At 42.3% G+C, this 20,360-nt stretch overlaps 2 protein-coding genes across 2 annotated transcripts; both read left to right on the plus strand.

The window, feature by feature from the left end:
* Window positions 1–7,412: 7,412 nt before the first annotated feature.
* Window positions 7,413–11,123, plus strand: rx2 (retinal homeobox gene 2; the record flags this gene model as incomplete). Its single annotated transcript, XM_083689597.1, has 3 exons — window positions 7,413–7,707; window positions 10,178–10,431; window positions 10,680–11,123. 3 exons carry the CDS (start codon window positions 7,413–7,415, stop codon window positions 11,121–11,123), a joined length of 993 nt encoding a protein of 330 aa, XP_083545723.1.
* A 4,201-nt stretch (window positions 11,124–15,324) lies between these two features.
* On the plus strand, window positions 15,325–20,004 carry calr3b (calreticulin 3b). Its single transcript, XM_083689542.1, has 9 exons — window positions 15,325–15,472; window positions 15,957–16,058; window positions 16,202–16,405; window positions 16,554–16,648; window positions 16,761–16,970; window positions 17,392–17,505; window positions 18,001–18,144; window positions 18,450–18,542; window positions 18,700–20,004. Exons 1-9 carry the CDS (start codon window positions 15,376–15,378, stop codon window positions 18,913–18,915), a joined length of 1,275 nt encoding a protein of 424 aa, XP_083545668.1. The 5' UTR covers window positions 15,325–15,375; the 3' UTR covers window positions 18,916–20,004.
* Window positions 20,005–20,360: the final 356 nt, after the last annotated feature.

Consider the following 20,360-nt stretch of genomic DNA (forward strand, 5'->3'; position numbering starts at 1 on the left):
TATGTTTTTAGGGCATTTCTGCTTTATTGGGATAGAGACAGTAGAGATTGACAGGAAGGATGGGAGAGAGAGGAGGGATGACATGCAAGACCTGGTGAGGGTCGGAATCGAACCTGGAACCTTGCGATTATGTGGTATTTGCATTAGTGTGCTACGCCACCAAGCGATTTAGAAGAGGCCACTTTTAACAGTGAATTCTAAGTTCTCTTTATGTCATTTTCTGTTCACTCATCTCATCTCATGAATTGTATGGAATGTTTAAATCTCCGAGGATGCAGTTCACCACTCAGGCCAGATGCCAGAGGAAGGTAACTAAGGGGGCATGATATTTCTGTGAGGGCACAACTATTTGAGTAAAAAAACCCGATTTGAGCTTGGTCACAACACAGGTTGGATAATTAACGACATACAATGTGTTTGCAGCCATAGGCTTGCCAGTGAAGAGCTACTGTGCCGCTTTACAAAAATAGAGCACATTTCAATGACTTTGCAAATAAATGATTCAAACTATTTTACTCAAACATAGCCTATATGAAAACATCTAGGTTATAGTTAGCCGGCTAGTTCTTTAGGTAGGTAGGGAGGTAAGTAGGTTTAACTCAAATTATGTTGCTGACGACCTAATGATGTCTTCAGGCCAGGTCAGTGGCTGGCTCACACTCATATCAGACTAACGACAAGTGGAAACTTCTGATGAGCGTCTTTCCGGAATCCAGCCTAAGCCAAGATATAGTGTTATTTTTGGAGGTGGGGGGAGCAACAAGGGGATCTTGAGACAGTTAACCCTTTGTGAAACGGATAAAATGACTTGACACAAGACGTTTCAGACTTATCAAAATTATTGGGGCACAAAACTGAGGGGGCCCCCTCGTGGTGCCAGGCCCATCGGCCCTGCGCCTATTAAACATCACCAACTGCATTACAACACCTAAGATATGGAGCTTTGGTTGTAAAAGAGAAATCCCCAATAAAGAAATTCCATATTTTCAGAACAAAATGTTAGAATTCTCACAAGTGGATGAGGATGTGCCTCTTCTGTGAATACAGTTTTTTTTATATGAGTCATGCATGATCAATGATGGACTAGTGCCAATGACCAATTGCCAATCCCAATGACCAGAATCCACTACACTACACTAACTACACTACACTACACTACACTAACTACACTACACTACACTACACTACGGCTGCAAAAGGGATTCGTGGGCCAATTAATCAGGTATGCCACCAGGTCAGTTGTATCAGCAAACATGGGTAATGTCTTTATCGACACACGTTGGCACGGGAGCACGTCACCAAACCTGGGGCCAAGCACCCTCAAAACGTGTACCCTCAAGTGACATATCAAATGACCTTCCTCCTGCAAAATGCTTATAGAATGTGATTATTTTTCACAATGTAAAAAGGACTGTTGTGGTACAGTCAGTTAGTTCGATATGGTACATGAATCTTGAAGTGGGTCAGTGTGTAACGGGAACACCAAAGGCAGGATGGTACATGGTAATTTGATTGGTTTGGTAACAGGATTACTAGCTGTCTTGTCATTGCACCATGCTCTTGGCATGATACACGGTAAGCATGCTGACTGACACCAGGGCCATTAGGAGCGATCTCACACCTAACTTCTGGGACCTCAACAGCATTGCCCATCCTTTAACACGGTTGGCTCTCCTCAACCAATTCTCAGCAAAACATTTGTCCAATACGTATCGGTTGTCGTTCAAGAGGTGGTATTTACTCAGAACAAGCAATTCATTTGTTTAGTTGTTGTGCCCAATCTAAACTACGCCCAATCCAAATCTGTGAGACAAGAAATATGGATTGAAGTGACTGTTTGCAGTGTGAGAACCCTAATTTAGATAGTTGCCTCGGAAAATATGATGGTGCTTAGGTTAAACCTAAGCAGCAGAATGTGTCATCTTCCTTCTGACGTCTTTCAAAGTAAGACCCTCTTCGTACAACCAGATCTTAGTTCGGATGTTGTACAGCAGGCTTGGGCCAAAGGGACGCTGACCAGCGAGAAAAGATGATCTTGATGCACCAGATATGGCTGAGTAGAGATTATTCCGGAGCTTTTTCTGTGACTTTAACGACATGGTCACATGACTTGCAGAGTCGCTCAGCCTTTTACCCTCCCTTTCCATCATCTGTCCCTCCATCTTGCCCCCGTTACTTCCCATCCCCCTTTCCCCCCTGTAAGCTGACACAGCGCCTTTAAGCGTGAGCTGCTTTCTTCCTAATAGGATCACAGGGGGCTTAAATTGTCATCTGATAAAACTAAGCAGCTTGATAGCTGCGCTGCACCCTCTTAACCAATTTGTACTCAATTAGGATAATGAGGAAACAAGCAAAGAAGGACAGCCTTAATATATTAACGTGATAAAATGATTTGATGACTTGACAAATACCTATGTTAAAACATTACTTCATTATACACTTTGGAGGACATTAGCCCTCCCAGTGGGTATCACTGCTTGTTTCAGTCTTTGCTCAACCAACCAGCCCAGAACACATGTGTGTTGGCTTTGTGAACTAGATTACACCCCATATGTCCCACTTTAACTCTATATTAAAGATGTAGCAGCCATGTACACTGTTAGTACACACCGTTACAGACTAATACTTACAGCCATGGTGGAGCAAATTCCGTTTCGATTCCATTAAATTAAGGACGTTTTTTTTTTTTAACTCCGGTCGCACTTTATTTGGATAGTCCCCTATACAGTAGATCATCTATAGCTGCTCAAACTGTCAACAGACTATCAAGTGAAACTTGATAGAGTTTCTATCAAGTGAAGCTTGCTAGAGTTACACTTAGGGTCATATTTAGGGTTAGAGTAGGGGTTATGGTTAAGGCTAGGCTACAGAAGGTAAGTTTACCTGCTGTTGCAGGTAAGTTTACCTGCTGTTGGGGGTAAGTTTAGAGTTAGAATAAGGATAACAGTTAGGGTTAAGGGCTAGGGTTAGGTTTAGTAGATACAGTAGTTAGTTGAAATATTGTTGACAGTTAGTTGAACATCTACACTGTTAGACGAAAGTGACTCAAAACATACATATCACGTTTTGAAACCATACAAAAGTTGTGTACTGTACCTAAGCTAAGATCTGGTGTTTGAATGGTGTTTGAATGTAAGCCAAATCTAGGGGCCAGGGGCCATAGGCATAGATCATGATGCTGTGTTTGTAATGTGGCTTCCACACGGGAGACCTGGGTTCAAACCCTGTCCGCCTCAGATGCGCCTCTGCGATTGGATACATCTTATACTGTACGTTTATCTTAAATCCCAAATCAAATCAATCAATCAATCAATCGGTAATCAATAACACGGAGACATGTTTCACTTTGAACCAACAGTTATAGTCATTGTAAAGTACTGTAGATAAATTGTGAGCCCCAATCACTACAGCAGAACAGAGTCCATGAATTTCACCCCGGTTCCCGTTGCCATATAGTCAGCCCTGGATGGCAAAGCCTTGCCATATAGTCAGCCCTGGATGGCAAAGCCTTGCCATATAGTCAGCCATGGATGGCAAAGCCTTGCCATATAGTCAGCCATGGATGGCAAAGCCTTGCCATATAGTCAGCCATGGATGGCAAAGCCTTGCTAAAGGTGCACCTCTCAAGTCAGTTATTTCATTCTGCCTTAGTGTCAACAAAGCTCATCACCCTCGTCCTACTCTAAGTGGGTAATGGTAATTTTTATTCCGTGCTTCCTTGGAAAAAGGAACCTAGAAAATGTGTTCAGAGTAGTTGACAAAGCTTTGGGGGATGAGATTAATCTATTTGATAGGTGCATTTAAACCATAAACAGCTACTGTACTTTGGTAGGTTTGTTTGGGAGCAAATTGAACGTTGACTTCGTAGAGGTTCCAGAGCCTTGGGGAAGCAGTCTTACAGCAGGCCTACCTCCAACCTGTATTGTACTGTACAGGCTATGGGACACTGACATTTCTGAGGCAAAATTGCCTGGTTATTGTTGCTTGAGTGGAATTGGAATGACCAACTAGGAGCAATGAGCAATGTGGGCAGCACTGACCTGCACTGTGATGAATAGAATGATATTTGATAATAGGTACCACAACTTATTACTCTTTTTCCCCATCTCTTCATACAATAGCTTCACCTACAGTATAGCTGCCAATGCTGTACTGTATAGACACAATTAATTAAAAACGTATTAAATGCATAACGTCAGCTGCTAAACCACTTAGCCTTACTGACATACAATGGAGTCCTACGAGTAACATTGTTATGTCAATATGGAGCTAGATTTTTTTCAGATTTGAAAATTAGTAGATAGAATTTAAATTATATCAGGTAGCAACACTTGCATCATTTCTAGACTCTATTCTACTTAATGTACAGCTATTCAATTACATGGTACAGTAAGACACGCTTATTCATATACTAATCTACTATCATAATCTGTAGCTAGTTAGCTTTCTACCAGAATGTATGAAACAAACGTGTACAGTAATTAAACAAAACGTTAAAAAAAAAACGGACATATTACTGTACATCAAAAACATGAAGTGGTGATCCACACACTGTTCCTTGCCTCTTAACTACTTTTCCATGTTGGATGTTCCCTACCGAACCTGAGGAGCTTCTTAAACTTATCTTTAGACAGATGAGGTCACAGGAAATCTCCAGGGTCTTTAGGCTCATTAAGGTGAGGGTTGATCTCTGTGACACTTAGCTGCCTTAGCTTTGGGTGGACCAGCTGGCTGTAGGGAAGCTAACATCCAGTAAACGGTCCTGTTCTGGTTCCACCCCACCTGTGCTGTACAGAGCCAAGGAACCGGGGCAAGCAGGCAAAGCCCTGGACTGCTATTGTGAGATTAAGCCTCAATGTGTCCCGAGAGGAGAGATATCAAATGAAGCTGTGGGTTGACCCAGATAATTTCTTTAAGTTACGTTAGTTACATTACATTTACATTAGTTGTATCTAAACACATCTACTGTATCTAAAACATATCATGCTAGTAACAAGTATCAAGAGTTACAAGTAACGCTATACCATCTACGATTTAAATCTATCTAATTATCACATCATTTCTGCATTGAATTAAGTAATTCAATGTTTATCAATGAATGCATTGTGAGGTTTTTCTGAATATGATGATTCCCAAACCTGACTTTATCACAAACCCTTTATGAACCATTCCTAGATGATACTTGAAGTGTTAATGAGTGAATCAAGTGAAACCTCCTGTAACAGAAGCTTTACTGGAAGTATTGAAAGGGTAAAATACCTCTCTCTTGTCTCTCTCTCTATCTAAAGTAATTATATTCTACATTATAGTATACAAATATTACAAATATTGAATTGTTTCCAGATTATAGAATGCATCAAATCACAGCTTTTTTAATTACTGCCTTCCATTCTATATCAAAACATCCTTGGATAAAGACAAGGACTTGTTTGAATGACGCTGTTTCATGAACACAAGTCTTTACTGTGTGCAGCCATTAGTGTCCAGCTAAAGCGTATCTCTGTGTCTTTTCTCTCATATATTGTCTATAATGAAGGGATTAGCAAAAACTCTCAGTAGGACCCATTATCTTTTAGACAATAGATTTTTGAAAGAAAGTTTTGTCAAGGCTTCATTAGCCACGGCCTCCCTCTGCGGTCTGAATGCAGGCCACATTTGAAGCAATTACTTGACCAGAAAACAACTGTCAATCATTCTTAAAGGGGAAGGATTCCAATTAATAACCCTCTTAAAGCCTTTCGTTATAGTTCCATTCTCCCGCATACCTCTATGTCCTGCACGCTTCGAGAGGGACTTTACTAGAGGGAGAACATCTATGTCCTTGTTCCATTGAGTTTCAATAAATATTTCTTTGCTCACTTATGTGCACACGGTTTCAAGGACTTATAGCGGGAGAGGCTTGCCAAACGGAAGTGTCTTCGCTGTCAGTTGCCGACTTGTAGAGAGAGAGAGAGAGCGGGGGAGAGAGAGAGAGAGAGAGAGAGAGAGCGGGGGAGAGAGAGAGAGAGAGAGAGAGAGAGAGAGAGAGAGAGAGAGAGAGAGAGAGAGAGAGAGAGAGAGAGAGAGAGAGAGAGAGAGAGAGAGAGAGAGCACTCGTGGTTCAATGTTGGAGTAGAGGGTGCAGTGTAATCTATAAGCAACCTGGGGAGAGGTAAGAGCACTTACATCCAAGTCCGTTAGCGATACATTCTATTGCTTTTCTGTTTACATTTTAGTTAGTTGTTGTTATAATAATAAGATAATTATTGGTAATGTATTATCTTGTTTCAACATTGTTTTACAATGAAATATAAGTTGTATCTGTTGCGTCTTTGAAAACTATGAAACTAAAGAAAGAATTGTTTTGACATTTTAGAAACCAACTAGAAATGTCTTTTTATAAACTTTATTTATTAGATAGTTTTCAAGTGCCAAAAACGTTGACATTTATCATGTTACCGTATTTGAAAACAGAATATATAATTAGCGAATTCCATAGCCTACATTTATTTAAAATAATGCTTGGCTTGATCATACAATTATACTCTTATAATTTAACTTTAATAATTATAATAGTATGCCTGGTTGGCTCAAACACCTGTTGATCATTTCAGATCACAGTTTCCAACCAGCCATCAAAGAAGTTCAATAATGTCATTATCTTTGCTATTTTCATAAATTGTTGCTCTTTATTTATATGATCATTTAGAAGCTTTCTTTAATGTAAATTACGTTACAATTTACCTTGATTTAACTTAATTTAGAAAATCAATAATTGTGTGTCCAAACTAAACAGAACAATTTCTGTATTTGTTACATTTTGTAATGTATCTGTAAACAATCTATTCATGCAAATCGATGGAAAAGAAACAGAACAAAAGTTAAGTTCACTTTTGGTGAAATTAGTGTAAATTGACAAATCAAATGAATGAATTTACATGCAAATATGTAATTAAGAACATCAAATACAATCTGTTTTCCAAAAGGCACAATTGACTGTTTTACACACCTGTGTGATTTGAAAAAAAATAAATGAAAAATATTATGTGGGGAACTTGCTATACAATTTAGTTTTAACTTCAAGGACGTCTCTGAAAATAAGCTATGGTGTGGCATTTTTGAAATAGAGCTAACAAATTAAATTTTGCACATACAACATGAATAAAATAAAATGTGCCTGTGTGTTTATGAGAACTTGTCTAACTCTCCCTGTTCGGTTTTCCAGACAGGACGTTTCAGGACACTAACTCCACTCCCCATTGAGCTGTTCTTGGACAACAACTCCTTTCACCTAACTTGCTCTCTGATTAAATAATCCCAACTCCTGTACAGTAAGGGGTGACCATTTGGACTGCCGTTTTCACGTGTCCAACCCTGCTGAAGAAGAGAGAGAGAGAGAGAGAGAGAGAGAGAGACACACACCAAGGGCTCGGATGCATTTATCAATGGATACCTTGGGAATGGTGGACGATGGTTGCGTCTCCCCAGACCACTATCATGACATGGTAAAAGGAGGAGGGTCGAATGGAGGAGGCAGGGTCCACAGCATCGACGTCATACTGGGCTTCAGCAAGGACCAGGACCCCTTACTCAACCCTGTCGGGGACGTGGTAGGGGCGCACAAAGTGGACACAGAGAGTCTGAACGATCCAGGGAAGCAGGGTCCTACGGACCCCTATGGACACCTCCCAAGCCTGGGAGACACCACGCAGCACTCCTCCTTCGATGGTGAGTCCGATAGGGAACTGGGACACGGGAAATAATAGTTCCACAGGATCAGTAGGTGCATGGCGTTCCCTCTGTCTCCTCTGTCCCTCTGTTTCTAATATGTCCATGTCTTTCCATTGTTTGTTCACTCTGTTTAGTTTGGTTTAGTTTATTGGGACGCACATTTGCTGTTGTTCCTGGGGTCACATGACACAGTAGAGAACAGTTATAGACAACTGAGAGACGAGAACGTGACCCTCTTCTATGTCCTCAATGTAGATTTGGCTGAAAGGAGGCAAGACCCAATGCTCTGATACACCATAACCAGATAATTGACCTCCACTTTGGCACTTCCATGGGAGTAGCCATGGGCATGTGGGGAATGAGAGGATGGGGAGGGACGGGACTTGACACTTTCAGCTCTGGAGGTTCAGTGGGGGCCGCTCAGAGGAATCATGGAAGTAGAAATTTGAAACAAAAATGATTTGCATTTTTTGACCGACTACTACTGTAATATGGAATACTTTTCAACTTTTAAGAATATCGATAATGTTTACCTTTATAGGTGGAGGATGGTAGTTGTTTTTCTTCTCATAAATAGTGGTTACAATAGACTCCCAATCAAAAATGAATATGGCTGTAACAACTTTAATTATGAATATTTTTATTTGGAATATTTGTAATAGAAATATATGTCATGCAAATGATGCATGCATTACTTACAATATGTAGAGCTTACATTAGTACTTACACACTGTACATGTGTAACCTGCCATTTATCTGTCTTCAAATTACAAACGCTAAAAAGCATTCCCTTTTTGTGTGAAAACTGTGCCTTGCTGTCCTTTTTAAAACTAATTGAAATCATGAGTCATCTGGTTAGTTATGCCTCATGCAGCCGGTTGCAATTAGTTTGCCGCTTATGGCGGATGTGATGTAAATATTGGCACACTCTAACATCCAGGACTTTGTCCAGTTTTTAATTGCATCAATGTTTGACTTGTGGTTAACTATAAGAGGGACAAGGTCAATGGGGGCGGTTAATGAGGAATGGATGTTGTTCAAAGTCTTAGAAACAATAATTTGAACAGTGTAGGTTTTATATTTGATCTGGTAAAATTATTATTATTTTTTTTTTTTGATTTGCTCAGAACTTTTGATCCAAAAAAAGAGGCAAGGACAACTGTTGAAGACACAACGGGCTTTCATCAACATGGTTGATACTCTAATTTTCAACAAAGATCAAGGCCTAGCAAGCAAGCTTGCGGTGACCCATGGGTGGTCTGTTGTTGTCGGCAGTGTCAGCGGCCCCCTATCGGCAAAAGCTGTCGCATTGGCAGAATTTTGCTCATCGACTTTACAATGGCCCAACAGCGCCACAGACAGTAGTCTGTTGTCACACTGCCATCAGCTAGTCGAGTATTCATACCGGTCAAAGATAGGACCGCCATCAGCAAGCCAACGCCGGCAGCTGGCCCTGAGTCAGTCCACTGGTGGCACACTGCTCTAGCTGTTGACAAGCCCTCCTCTCTGCTCCTTTCCCACCATCTTCCTGCCCCTCTCTTACCACTCCTCGGCCAATCATTGGCATACAAACCATCGGTCTACCAACGGCATGCCTACATAGGTCTACTAGTGGCATGTCGACTGTCAGCCAATCATAAGTGGTACACTGTTGGGCTAATAGTGGACATAATGACACGACAGATGCCATCATTTTCCCATTAGGGGTCTGATATTAGCTGATGAGCCACTCTGTAACCACCAGCGGCCCGATATGCACTTGCTGGCTGGGGAGACTTGACATGCATTACTACAGTGCAGCAGTGACCATTGCTGCCCTTTCATTCTCTCTCCAAGCCAATGATCTAATGACCAGCCTATTTTGCCTAGGGTTTGGATCTAATGACCAATGGATGTAATGGATTAATTAACAAGCGTTTGATCCACCACATGTGGTGGGACTTGCACTTTACCCATTTCAAAGAAACGGAAAAGCTGGGCTTGCTGGAGTGCAGATACCAAGTAAAGTCTCTTCATAGATTAGGACTGGGCATGCGGGACCTTTAGGTTTAACAGGTAGTGTAGCAAGTAACATCTGCCTCTGTAGGATTACTGGATTTGAAATCCAGTAGAGAGTCCTGCATCTTGTGTTGCATTTAGAATTCCTGTGGGGAAAAGTGAAGCATGTTTCATAAAAAATAATAAAAAAATAAAATAATAGGAATTTAAATGTTGCTAAAACGCTCAGGTGAATGCAGTGAAATAATCTACACAACCAAAGCAAATGATTTGTTCAGAGGGCGCTGTCCATAGTACTGAAAGTTATGTCATACAGCTTTACTAAGAGCATAATTCATCTTGCACCTTTTCCACCAAAGGACAACGAACTTTTTAGAAATTTCCTTTCTACCCATGTGAAGTGAGACATGTTTGAGGCAAATACATATGCAAAATGTTCTGATCGCTTCTCATTATTTCACACCCTCAGAGTCTGGCCTTTTCTCCAACGACAAGTGTGAAGGGGAGATGAGTGACCTTCAGAAGGAGGTGGACAGTGATGGGAAGTCTCCTGAGCCCCCCGAGGAAGACTGCCCCAAGAAGAAGCACAGGCGAAACCGCACCACCTTCACCACCTACCAGCTGCACGAGCTGGAGCGCGCCTTCGAGAAGTCCCACTACCCTGACGTATACAGCCGAGAGGAGCTGGCCATGAAGGTCAACCTGCCAGAGGTCCGCGTGCAGGTACAGAGCCTCTCATTATCCTGTCTGCTCTCTGTGAGTAGCCCTAAGTTGGTGTTATAAACAGAGAGTTACAGTAATCCACTGAATAAATGTGCAGTGTGAATATATCAATGCGTTCATATGCTGGTGAAGAATTGGCCTTTTAAATGTTGTATTCAGCTATCATGGAGTATTGTAGGCTTACTATGATTTACAAGTAGCAGTACTCCTAAAGTCTGCCTCACTGTGTACCGTTTGTCCCCGCCCAGGTGTGGTTCCAGAACCGGCGGGCCAAGTGGAGGCGTCAGGAGAAGATGGACACCAACACCATGAAGCTCCACGACTCCCCCATGCTATCCTTCAACCGGCCCCCCATGCCCTCCAACGTGGGGCCCATGACCAACTCCCTGTCCATGGACCCCTGGCTAACCTCCCCCCTCTCCAGCGCCACTCCCATGCACAGTATCCCAGGGTTCATGGGCCCAGCGCAGGGTCTGCAGCCTGCCTACACCAGCCATGGCTACCTCAACACCCCCCCAGGGATGGTCCAGGGTATGCAGTCCATGGCCCCGCCACCGTACCAGTGCCCACCAAGCTTCAACGACAAGTACCCTATGGAAGATGTGGACCAGCGGAGCTCCAGCATCGCAGCACTGAGGATGAAGGCCAAAGAGCACCTTCAGTCTATGGATAAAACCTGGCAACACATGTGATCCAACTGAGGCACTCTGTGTGGATGTCGAACTTCTCCAGCGAATGAATGTTTACAAACGGTTTCTCGGTTTCATGGTCTGATGGAGAGGATACATGGCACCTTGTGAGCTTCCTGTCTGACTTTTGAAAATAAATAAATGGAGAGGCAATCTTTTTCCCAAATGGGACAATGACCTTTGAAAAAAAAATCGAGTGACAATCAAGCTTGGACAATCAATTTCTATTTTGGATGTAACTGACTTGCAACGGACAATTGGATTAAAGAAAATGTACCATCTTGGTACCACAGTATAGTACAGTATTACAAGACAAACCACATCTAGAATCTTCCTAAATGTATAACATTTTTATTGATAATCTCTCTAAGTATGACATAAAAAACAAGTAAGCGATCATCCTTTACTTGAGAAAGGAACACTGAGGCTTAGGAAGAGAGAAGCAGCCATATTGGTAAAGTGGTGCCGTGCTCCTCATGTTCTGGTATTCCATATTGAAACATGTGAATTGCCTCATGAGAGTCCTGACTGCGACCTGATGGAGCGAGTTTTCGGAAGTCTCTGAGCATAATCTTTCACGCTGGTTAATTTGGGCAGACAAGCATACCTCTTAACACCTAATTACAGCTTTTAAAGCGATTAACCCCCGGTTCACTACTGATGGACAGCTGCCCTCAGATGCCCCAAGAAGGTCCTATTCAGTGGCCCCAACAATCACCCCCCTCCCCTCCTCCCTTCATCCAAACTCACCAGTTATTTTCTGGTTGAGGCACCACAATACATTAACGTCATTGTTTCTCATTGCACTGGGTGAACCCTTACATTTCCATTGAGGCTTGATCCGTGGTGCATTGCTGACAGAATGTTGACAACAGGGGAGTGGGTTTAGTACTAAAGAGTTGAAAGGCGCTGGTAGCCTCTCCCTTGTGTTCTTTCCAAGAAGACTGAAGTGGCACTGCTTGATTGACCGTTACATCAAAAGACTGTTCCTTTACATTGTGGTTGTTCGGAAGGGAGAGGTCACAGTCAGATTGTCTAGCTTTCATTGTGTGTGTGTGTGTGTGTGTGTGTGTGTGTGTGTGAGAGAGAGAGAGAGAGAGAGAGAGAGAGAGGAGAGCTGTGTCTATAGCTCTCTGTCACTCCACTAGGTCGATTCATTGTTCAGCACTATTGATTCCCATCCTTTGTCTGTGGCTCCTGGTAGCAAACGGTCAGAGGTTGGACTAAAAACACACACACAACCATGGACCCTCTTTGGGTCTAGAACTGTAAACAGAAATAAGGTGGAATCATTTCTTTTATTGACTGACACCATGGACAATCCATGGGATTTACAGTATTAGTATTTCATGTTGATAAAAATTCCTTCACACAAAAGTGCATTTTTGTATAACTTGAACGTTATCTTAAACGTTTTGAAAGTATAATTTAAAACAACAAACAAGCATTTTTATTGCAATCATCTTTGGACCCTGACTCTGGGACACAGCAGACAGTAAATCTTCATCACAGGCTGTCAATAGTATGTCTTCTTCTTACGGTGACATTTCTCATTAGGCTGCATCTGAGAAATGACGACACCCTGATTATCCTGTTTCAGAACTGAAAGGGTTTACCATGCTCACTGTGTGGGTAACAGTGGATAAAAAAGCCAAAGAAACACACGACTGGGAGTGGGAAAGTACCCCAGAAATGAAGGATACTTTGTAAATGTTGTCTGATACTGTTGACAAATTATTTCTCTGTTTAGTTATTTGTGATGCAGTTTCTATGTTACAGTGAATTAATTTTTACATGATCATGTCTTTAGATTTTGAGTTCCATGTTCCATGTGCATATTGCAATAAAGGTACAGTAGAAAAACACAGTGACCGTTAATGTCCCGCAGCTTTTTCTTTCCCCAATATGCATTTTTACTGACCCCACCAACATGACTTAATGCTGTTAATGAGTGCTGATGCACAATAGCACAATGTAAGCTCTGACAGAGAGAGCTGGGACCCGTTGTTTCTCCCCACTCTGTGTTTCTCCAGACCTGTGGAGCCCTGCCAGGCCGTTAGGCAGATGAGGCTACACTCCATCAGGCCCCACCAGGGGTGTCAGGAGGCCCTGGTCGCAGGGCTGGCCTGCCTGACGCTCTAATTGCCCTCAGGCCCTACCGTAATGTTCTGTGTGTGCCGGGCCCTCAGAGTTTGCACCAGCGGAGCCGTGTGTGTGTGTGTGTGTGTGTGTGTGTGTGTGTGTGTGTGTGTGTGTGTGTGTGTGTGTGTGTGTGTGTGTGTGTGTGTGCGTGTCTGTGTGTGTGCGTGCGTGCTCCATGGTCCAGGACAGATGGGATACTGGCATGTTGATTGCTCCCATCTGGGTCAATAGCGTTCAAAACGATTGAATAGTAAGAGATTCTATCGAACTGAGATTGAACTTTTGCCTGCCACCTGTCTGAATCTATTCACAACGTTGTACAGCTCGTCACTGTTAATAATGAGGAGGACAGGACACGTACTTTCAAACACACACACACACGCACACATACACACACACACACACACACACACACACACACACACACACACACACACACACACACACACACACACACACACACACACACACACACTTACACTACTAGAGCTCAGAGATTAGGTTCTAACGACTCGACATCCTGGCCTGAGCTGCTTGAGAATCTACTCAAAAGTTTGCACAGCTTGTTACTTTTAATAATGAGGAGGACAGGACACGTACTTTCAAACACACACACATACACACACACACACACACACACATGCACGCACGCACGCACGCACGCACTGACGTGACATGACATGACTAGAGCTCAGAGATTAGAGTCTAACTACTGGTCATCCTGGCCTGATCTGCTTGACACTAGTGTGATCATGTATGTTAATTAGGAGTGATGTTACAGACACATGTGTATTCCTATTCCATATCTATGGCTACAATTTCAATGAGGAGAACGTTGCATGAGAAACGTTTCTATTTTCATTACCTGTAGGCCTACTGTCACAAATATCTAATATTATTTTCCAAATGTGGTTCTCTTTTTTTCCTGTTTTTTTTCTGAGGACTTTTATTTTGGCACTTTCTCAACATAAAGGTTGGACCCAGTATTTGGAGAGAGAACACCCTTAACGACTAATTAATAACACACATTATCTGCTATACTGCTTGGCAGTCCGTGACCTCAGATGGGGCCAAGACTGCTGACTGGGAGGACGTGTTCCATGGTGGAAATAATAAGGGAAAGAAGCGGAATTAATTGGGTTTGATCAAGAATGCTTTTCAAAGGGACACCGTTTTTCTTCCCCTTGACATAATTGGAGATCAGTCAGGGGGGTGGGGGCGATTTGATGGCTGGCGCCAGTTACTTGTCTTCTTTTCCCAATGTTCACTTGGAGAAAAGGGAAGTGCCAGTCAGAGAGACCCCCCTCCCCCCTCCCCCCTCCACAAACACACACACACACACACACACAGAGAGAGAGAGAGAGAGAGAGAGAGAGAGAGAGAGAGAGAGAGAGAGAGAGAGAGAGAGAGAGAGAGAGAGAGAGAGAGAGAGAGGAGACCTGCCCACAAGTATATTTATGATGATATATACATTTATGAAGAGTAGGGTTGAGCGTTTACTACCATAAAAAATGCCTAGTATGGCGCCATCTACAGTATGGTTGGCATTATGCATGAGGCAATGACGTTTAGAATGACTGCATAATTATTCACAAGGTGCCATGAGCATGGGTTTAATAGGCATGGTCGATTTAAAATTGTAAGAACATTGCTAACAGAATGAGTCTGTTGATTATGAACTGTACACACACATTATTGCAATTAATACATTGAAATCAACAATTTCAATATTCTAAGGACACACCCTCTAATGTTTTTAGGGGAGTTTATCCCGGCGGGATACAGAATCTGATCGTGAATCAGTTACCAACCACGGAGAGGTTACCACTCACACCAAGTTGTTTTTAAGAAGGCTTTAATGTCGATTTTAACAATCATCTTTTATCGTAATGACTGATTCTGGATCAGCGGAAATGTGTTTAAGCGGAAGAGGATCGTATGCGTTTCGTGGGTTCCTCTCATTGGTTTAGGCTGACAGGTTTTCCTCCAATGAGCGGCAGACATCTGTTCACTCGAGCACCTCCGAAATCGCTTTATCTCTCGCCTGGCTGTCATTCACTGCGCTCACAAGGCATTTTTTGGCACACATTTGAGGACACGAACTACACTTGAGATGGGGAAAATGCAAGCCTTAGCTTTATTTTCGATAATTCTGTCAGTGTACGCCGTACATGCTACCGTGTACTTTCAAGAGCAATTCCTTGATGGAGGTATGTATTTTGACTGGCTATTTTCCTACTTATTCAGACCAGACCATGCATGCATTTCATACAGTCACTCCCTCATTTTTTAGCTAGATAATGCAACTGATGAATTCAATAGGTTTGATTGCTGCCAAACGCTCATTGAAGACTGGTACTGTGCCAAATAGAAGTGACATTGCAGTATTTAGCTAAATTAAATTGGTCAGAATGTAACGTTAGCCATTCAGGCCTAGTGGTGTTGGCACTGTCATTTGCCTGTATTGCCTGTAAGTTATCAGCCATAACCTGGAACAGTAGGACCCATTTTCCTTTTTATGTCCCTATCTAGTTGATTTGGCTGGAGCAATTCATTTCCTTGTTATGCACTTGTGGAAGTATTGTCAGGGATGGTGCTGGACATAAGACCTTTGTATACATTTGGTGATTAAGGGTGATTTTAATTGGTCTTCTGTCTTTGTATTTGTGATTAACTGTTACTGTATTTCTCCAGATGCATGGAAGACTCGCTGGCTGAACTCAAAACACAAGTCTGACTATGGACAGTGGAAACTAACAGCTGGGAACTTCTATGGAGATGCAGAGAAAGACCAAGGTGAGTGTTATTACCCTCCGGGTCATATACTGTGCTGACTATTCACCTAGTCTTGAGAAGGAAGCAATTACCTGGCAGCGAAGTCATTATGTGATTACTGTTTCATACAGCGTGTGTATTGCTTTGGATTTTCTTTTAAACAGGCCTTCAGACCAGTCAGGATGCCCGATTCTACGCTGCCTCTGCCCGTTTCGATCCCTTCAGCAACGAGGGGAAGACTCTGGTGGTCCAGTTCACTGTGAAACACGAGCAGAAGATTGACTGTGGTGGTGGCTATGTCAAGATCTTCCCCTCTGACCTGAACCAGGCTGAGATGCACGGGGACTCACAGTACTACATCATGTTTGGTAAGTCCTTTGGTGGTCCTGACTCACGATGAGTCATTGATGTTAGTAGGTTGGAAGGTTGGTGAGGTGATATGACATTTCAACAAAGTTTTTTGACTGGTTGGGGGTGAAAATAATAATAAAAATAATGTTTTTCACTCTTGTACAGGCCCTGATATCTGTGGCTACAGCACCAAGAAGGTCCATGTCATCTTTAACTACCAAGGCAAAAATCACCTCATCAAGAAGGAAATAAAATGCAAGGTAAGACGATGACTCACACACACACACACACACACACACACACACACACACACACATCCACACATCTGATGCGTCACAGATAGGTTGACCTATTCTCTTCTGCCTTCCTCAGGATGACGAGCTGTCCCACCTGTACACACTGATCCTGAACCCTGACCAGACCTACGAGGTGAAGATTGACAACGAGAAGGTGGAGTCAGGCTCCCTGGAGGAGGACTGGGACCTCCTCCCAGCCAAGAAGATCAAGGACCCTGAGGTCAAGAAGCCAGAGGACTGGGACGACCGCGCCATGGTCGATGACGCTGACGACACCAAACCAGAGGTAGGTCACTGCAACACCTCCATCAGACTTGCAGTTAAGATTCAAGATTCAAGATTCTTTATTTGTCACGTGCATACAAGTATACAGTGAAATGCAAAAGTGACAGTGCCACAGAGTAGTGCAACAATACAATAAGTTTTAAAATAAAATAAAATGAAATAGAAGCACTAAAAAATATACAGTATGAACAGTTTAAACAGTATAAACAATATGAACAGTATAAGCAATATAAACAGCAGATGGATGATTATGTGTGACTTGCAGTTATATGAAGTCACCATCATAATGAGGATTGGCTTTCCTCCCCTTAGCGTCAGATGACTGTATTGCATTTCTGGACAAAGGAGAGCTCAAGATAAGAACTTTATTGTCCATCTTTCTTTGGCACACTTCCTGTATTGACTGTACTATATTCATCCAGGACTGGGAGAAGCCAGAGAACATTCCTGACCCTGATGCCAAGAAGCCCAGTGACTGGGATGTGGATATGGATGGAGAGTGGGAACCAGCTATGATCCCCAACCCTGAGTACATGGTAAGCAAGGGGACATGGTGGCAGACAGTACCAGGGAGGGAGGGAGTGAGTGAGTGTGCTCTTAGCTACTGTCTTGGTAATGTGCTAAGATCAGAGTGGTATTCAAGGCCGCAACGTTTTACAAGTGTGTTGAAAGGTTTTTCAACACTCTTTGGGTCCATTCACCAATGTTTGTGGGGGTGTGAAGGGAAGTAAGTTTAAGGCCGTTAATGTTGCAAAACTGGCTGAGGCAGGGGTTTGAGGACTCTGCTTGGTTGGTATATATACACTTAACATGAGGGACAGGGTGAAACTGGAATGTGACAAGGACATCATGAGCCAGTTTGGTCATTTGTTATCAGTGTCCATCAATCAGTTTATATGCTAATATATGGGCTGTGGAAAATTACCATTTAAAGGAGGTTCAATTGTTTTGTTTTTTTACACGTTTGTGATTCAGGGGACACAAATTGAATAGCTTAGCAATGTTTGGTAAACATCTCCTCTTCTTTTCAGGGAGAATGGAAACCCAAACAGACTGAGAACCCCAACTACAAAGGAGCCTGGGTCCACCCTGAAATTGACAACCCAGAGTACAGCGCTGATGCTGCCATCTACAAGTTTGACAACATTGGCGTTCTGGGACTGGACCTGTGGCAGGTGAGTTCTCCTGAGAGAATCTGCAAATCTCCAGTAAAGCTAATCATGAGGACACATTATAACATAATTAATAATAATAATAATATATTATACCTGGGTGTCCTGCTCTCCACAAGACTGCCTCTGTTACAAGTACGCCCCCTTGTGGTGAATAACCTGAACACTGTGATCAGTGGTCTCATATGTTTTTTACAGTATTATTGCCCTTAGATTTTTGCTTTTTAATTATTATTATTTTTCACAAATGAAGTTCTTTCAGTGGTCTCATATGTTTTTTTCTAACATTGTCTTGTCTGTGTTTTCAGGTGAAATCTGGTACCATCTTTGACAACTTCCTGATCTCAGATGATGTGAAGGAAGCAGAGGACTTTGGAACAGAGACGTGGGGTGCTACTAAGGTATGTGGTCTTTATGATACTTTATGCAACACTTGAAAACATGATTGAGTTATTTTTGCATGTATTATGTCACCATATTGAGGCCTTCAGTTTACTGCCAATACATGTTCTTTTTTTAAACCTCACTCACTTTTTCTATTGGCTGTATCTGCCACAGGAGCCCGAAAAGAAGATGAAGCAGGAGGAAGATGACAAGAAACGGAAAGAGGAGGAGGAGAAAACAAAAGAAGAAGCCACTGAAGGAGACGATGACGAGGGGGAGGAGCAAGATGAGGAGGAGGAGGAGGGCGAGGAAGAAGAAGAGGGAGAAGATGACGAGGAAGACACTGCAGGATCTGAAGAGGAGAATGCCGCCACTAAAGATGAGCTATAAGAGGGCGTGGACAGAGAGTTAGTCTGTCTCCGATAGACACCCTCCTGTCTCTAGTATCCAGGGAGTATCGTGGCTGCTATGCATCCAGTCCCTGAGTTGGACGTGGCCTACTTTTGGGTTTTCAAACTTTCCTGAGGGTGTGAGTGGTTGCTATTGGACTTCTAGTGATTCACACAAATCAGTTTGGACACTTTTTTTTTTTTTCTTCCCCTATTCAGAGACCACATGCACAGGTCTTCCTAGTCCAGTATGTAATGATGAATTGGTTAGTGAGAGGTACAGCTAAGGCGTGCTTCTGTCTCTTATGTCCATCATTAGCTTGCCACTTCTGAATTGTATGCCAGATTCCCCATTGTGTGTTCCGCAGTTGTTTTTTATTTTTTTATTTTGTTTTACAGCTGTATCATATCTGTCAGGCTGCAATGATAAAGCACATGGAATGCATCAATCAATAAAATTGATCCCCATTTTTTTCTCAGCTCATTCAGAGCCACCGATGTACAGTATGCAGTTTCCCCCCGCCACGTAGTTACTGATCAGTTATGACCTCCTGTAGGCATTCTAGAATAGTTTGGTGCTTAACCACTGAATGTTGATGAAGGTTTGGGGTGGGAAAGTTTCCCCATGACACATCAAGATATTTTGAGGACTTTGAGGGATATGTCATCTAGACTAGCTGGTGTTATATTTTACTGTAACTTATTTTGATTACAGCATTTTGTTCGCCACAGATTTTATTTCTCACAGCATTTTGTTTCACTCAAAGTCGGTTTTGATTTATTGCAATATCATTTTGTGAGATGTGTTTCTCCCATTTCTTTCCCCTTTTTCAGCTGTTTTTTCTACTTTAAATTTGAAGTGACTTATGTGGGACTTTGCAAACCTTATCGTTATGTCAATTAAAGTGTGGTGTGGTATGAACAGCATTCCATTCTAACAATGATATGGGTTGTTGACGTCAACAATCATAGACAGCTGGTAGTAAGCTCCATGTGTGGTATGTCATCTAGTAAATGCGCACTTGTCTTATTTTTATTTGACAGAATGTTATTGATACCAAAGTTTTATTAAAAGAATTTATTAACTACCCGTATGCTGTCAGCTCATCATTTAACCTTACATATTGATGGTATTGTTTAACCTTTAGATGCTGTGAAGTGTATCTACGTGTACCTCAGTAAATACCATGAATGTAGCTTTTAGCAGGGTCATGCTTTATCCCTCTTTTGTGATAAATCACAACCACAAGGATGGCCTCGAATTCAGATTGTCAGAAACGAAACACATTTTTTGAACCTTTCAGATAGGCTACTAGATTAGATTAGTTATATGGCGTTGATTACAGCCACTGTTTACTAATGTGAGGCAGACCCATGTTAGAAACTATTTCTCCACAAGATGGTGACATAGGATAAGTCACTCAATCGGATGGGTATTACTCATGG

This window comes from Argentina silus, assembly GCF_951799395.1.
Source record: "Argentina silus genome assembly, chromosome: 18".
Lineage (NCBI taxonomy): Eukaryota > Metazoa > Chordata > Actinopteri > Argentiniformes > Argentinidae > Argentina > Argentina silus.